General features: G+C 26.3%; 3 protein-coding genes across 3 annotated transcripts, besides 2 other annotated features; all 3 read right to left on the bottom strand.

The window, feature by feature from the left end:
- Window positions 1-2: 2 nt before the first annotated feature.
- Window positions 3-1,304, bottom strand: EDI_015640 (uncharacterized protein; the record flags this gene model as incomplete). The annotated part of the gene is made up of 1 exon (XM_001740218.1): window positions 3-1,304. One exon carries the CDS (start codon window positions 1,302-1,304, stop codon window positions 3-5), a length of 1,302 nt encoding a protein of 433 aa, XP_001740270.1.
- Window positions 1,305-1,306: 2 nt separating this feature from the next.
- Window positions 1,307-1,371: a sequence feature (AT_rich).
- Window positions 1,372-1,384: 13 nt separating this feature from the next.
- On the bottom strand, window positions 1,385-2,029 carry EDI_015630 (uncharacterized protein; the record flags this gene model as incomplete). The annotated part of the gene is made up of 1 exon (XM_001740217.1): window positions 1,385-2,029. The coding sequence occupies one exon, from the start codon at window positions 2,027-2,029 to the stop codon at window positions 1,385-1,387; it is 645 nt and encodes a 214-aa protein (XP_001740269.1).
- Window positions 2,030-2,104: 75 nt separating this feature from the next.
- Window positions 2,105-2,150: a microsatellite.
- EDI_015620 (uncharacterized protein) lies at window positions 2,151-2,837 on the bottom strand (the record flags this gene model as incomplete). The annotated part of the gene is made up of 1 exon (XM_001740216.1): window positions 2,151-2,837. The coding sequence occupies one exon, from the start codon at window positions 2,835-2,837 to the stop codon at window positions 2,151-2,153; it is 687 nt and encodes a 228-aa protein (XP_001740268.1).
- Between the last annotated feature and the right edge of the window lie 99 nt (window positions 2,838-2,936).

Genomic DNA, 2,936 nt, shown 5'->3' with positions numbered 1-2,936 from the left:
ACTTACGTTTTCTTATTCTTGATTTGATAAAGCTCTTCTAAATTAATATTTTCATCACTACTTTCTGTAGAATCTTCTTCTATTCCTTCAAGATTTTTCATTATATCAAAATCTGGTGCTAATTCATGTTGTGTTTCTTGTTCATTAATCACAGCATTTGTGTATTCATCAACCATCTCTGGATGATCTATATAATGTGCAATGACATCAGTAGTTGTTGAAAATCGTTCTAAGTCTTGAAGAATAATACCATCAGGAATCATTGGGAATACTTCTTTAATAGCTCCAATTTGTTCTTGAACAGTATTTTGTTTAAATAAAAATTGGTAAAGACGCACAACAAAACGACTTGATTTAGGTAGTTTCATGATATATTTCTCATAATTAATTTTTAATGGAAGAATGGGTTGTTTACAAAGAGGACAAACAGAATTATGTTGTAACCATGGTATCACACAAGAATAATGGAATTTATGACCACAAGAAAATGCAACACACTTTCTTTTCAAACAAGAATAACAAATAGAACACTCTCCTTCATTTAAATCACAAATTTTGAGAGTGATTACAAGATGGTTAAAATATTTCTGAACTGTTCTAATCTTAAAAATACCTGCAAATCCCACTCTAAGTATTTGAAAACCAATCCAAATTCCCATTAATCGTTGTCCCCATGTATATATAAGTAAAACAATATAATGAACAATTAAACATCCTATTGTAATAAAGTCAAAATGTATTTTTGTAAAAAAGTGTTCAATATATCGTTTACTCCATTGATTATCATAACATCGTTTATATATAAATCCATAATTATAAATTACATAAATAACTTCATTTGGAATTATAATAAATTCTGGTATTGTTATTGGCAGTGTAATTAATGGTGCAAGGCTTATACACTTAAATATTAATATGCAGAACAAAATAATGTATATTGGCATAAACACTATAAATCCTATTGTTGAAAAGTTTGCAACAAAAACTGCTGGTGAATAATAACATTGTTCTTCTAATTTCAGTTGGAATAAACAAATCATATGTCTTAGGAGTTGGATAGAGAAGTAGGCATAAATAAATACTGGTTGATTAATAGGTGATATGTACGTCCCAAGAATTGATATTGTTGATGTTTTAATCAATACACAGATAATAACTGCAAAAATAACAAACATCACATCTTCATCTCTTAACGACTTGTATTTAATGACAATTATACATGACAACAAGCATATTAACAATACCAATGGGGTGAATACATAAGGGATATAAAGTATACTTGTTATGTAATTGACAATTCCCATTGATAAATTTAAAGATGAAAAATTTTAAAAATAAAAAATAACAAAATGAATAACAAATTTTTAATTTGTGTTAAACAAAGTTAGAAAGCATCATAATTAGATTCATCTTTTGGCTTGCACAATTTGCAGAACACAACGGCAATTACAGATGAAACAACTTGAGCAATAGTTGCAAGAAGGTGAAGAATAAATCCTGGTCCTACGTGACGTGTGAATTTTTCTTGTTGTTTTTCATTTTCAAAACCAACTTTACAAGCAGCAGCAATACCAATGCAAGTAGTGATGAAAGGAAGTAATGCAATTATACTAAGAACAATGTAAACGATGAATGAACGGTTCATTAATTTTTCAACTTTTTTGAGAACATAAGCATCTTTTTTGATATTCATGAAAGTAAAAAAGATAAATGCTAACATATACATAAATTGGAAACACACAAATACACAAATACATTTTAAACTAGCTACTTGATAGTTGTATTGTTTTGTTTCATTTTCTTTAAAATAAATACCAGAATTGATATATCTAATAAAAGTAGACATAGTGTATTCACCCATGTCTGTTTCTATTGCATAATATGTTAACCCACCAAGATGTTTAACTGTTAATGGATCCATTTGGTATGAATTAACAGTCCATGGTGATAGAATTGATGCATAAATAAAAATGATTGAAATAACTGATATAGATAATGAAATATATAGAGGGTTGGGTAAAGAAACCATATCAGATTTATTTTTTAGATTTTACTTTTTAAATAGTTCTTTTACTTTTCTGGTTTCTTTGAAAAATTCTGTTTCAAAAAAAAAAAGAATGAAATAAAGAAAACAATTAAAGAAAGAGAGATTAAAGTTTATGATTAAAATAATAGAAATTGTCAGTTAATGATGGATGAATGAAATTGACTTGAACAGAATTATATGTGCAATTTGGTAATTTTCTGAGATAGTTATAATATTTAATAAATTCGTTATTATGATATAGATTTAATTTGTTGAGGAATTTATTGAAAGGTCGTTTAAGAGGTAATTCTCTTTGGTCATAGTCGAGTGTGAGTAAGTGGTTTAATTTAACGATTGTTTTTAGATAAATTCCTTGACAATTTTTGATGATGAGAACTTTTAGATAATTAGTTTGTAATAAAGATTTAACGTTTTTTGTTTCTTCAATGTATTCAAGACGAAGAGATTTTAGTTGTTTCATTTCATTGAGTAGAAGAAGATCTAAAGATTTCATTCTTTTAATCCAAAGAGAAGTTAACATTTGAAGAGGATAAAAATTGATTTTATTGAAAGAAATATTACAATCTATAAATTTAATAGTTTTAGTTTCAATAGAATTTAAAAGAGAATTGATAGTTGATTCGTTACACCTACTTATTTCTAAATGATGCATAAAGATGTGTTTGTTTTTGACTTTTAAATTTAAAGAATTTAATAAAGAAAAAGTTGATTTGTTTTGAAGAAAAAACGTCATTTGGGAATAGTCAAACCATTGAGTGTAATTGAATGGGATAATAACATGGTTTAACATAAAGATAATTTTAAGTTGTTTAGAATAATAAAGTAATTGATTGAGATCAAACATAGAATAAGGTCTTTTTAATAAATCATCTTTTATTATTAATTTTTT

The sequence above is a fragment of the Entamoeba dispar genome, genomic scaffold, assembly GCF_000209125.1.
Source record: "Entamoeba dispar SAW760 scf_1105229462805 genomic scaffold, whole genome shotgun sequence".
Taxonomy (NCBI): domain Eukaryota; phylum Evosea; order Mastigamoebida; family Endamoebidae; genus Entamoeba; species Entamoeba dispar.
The sequence above is the reverse complement of the archived record's forward strand: the minus strand, read 5'-3'. Positions and strand labels throughout refer to the sequence as shown.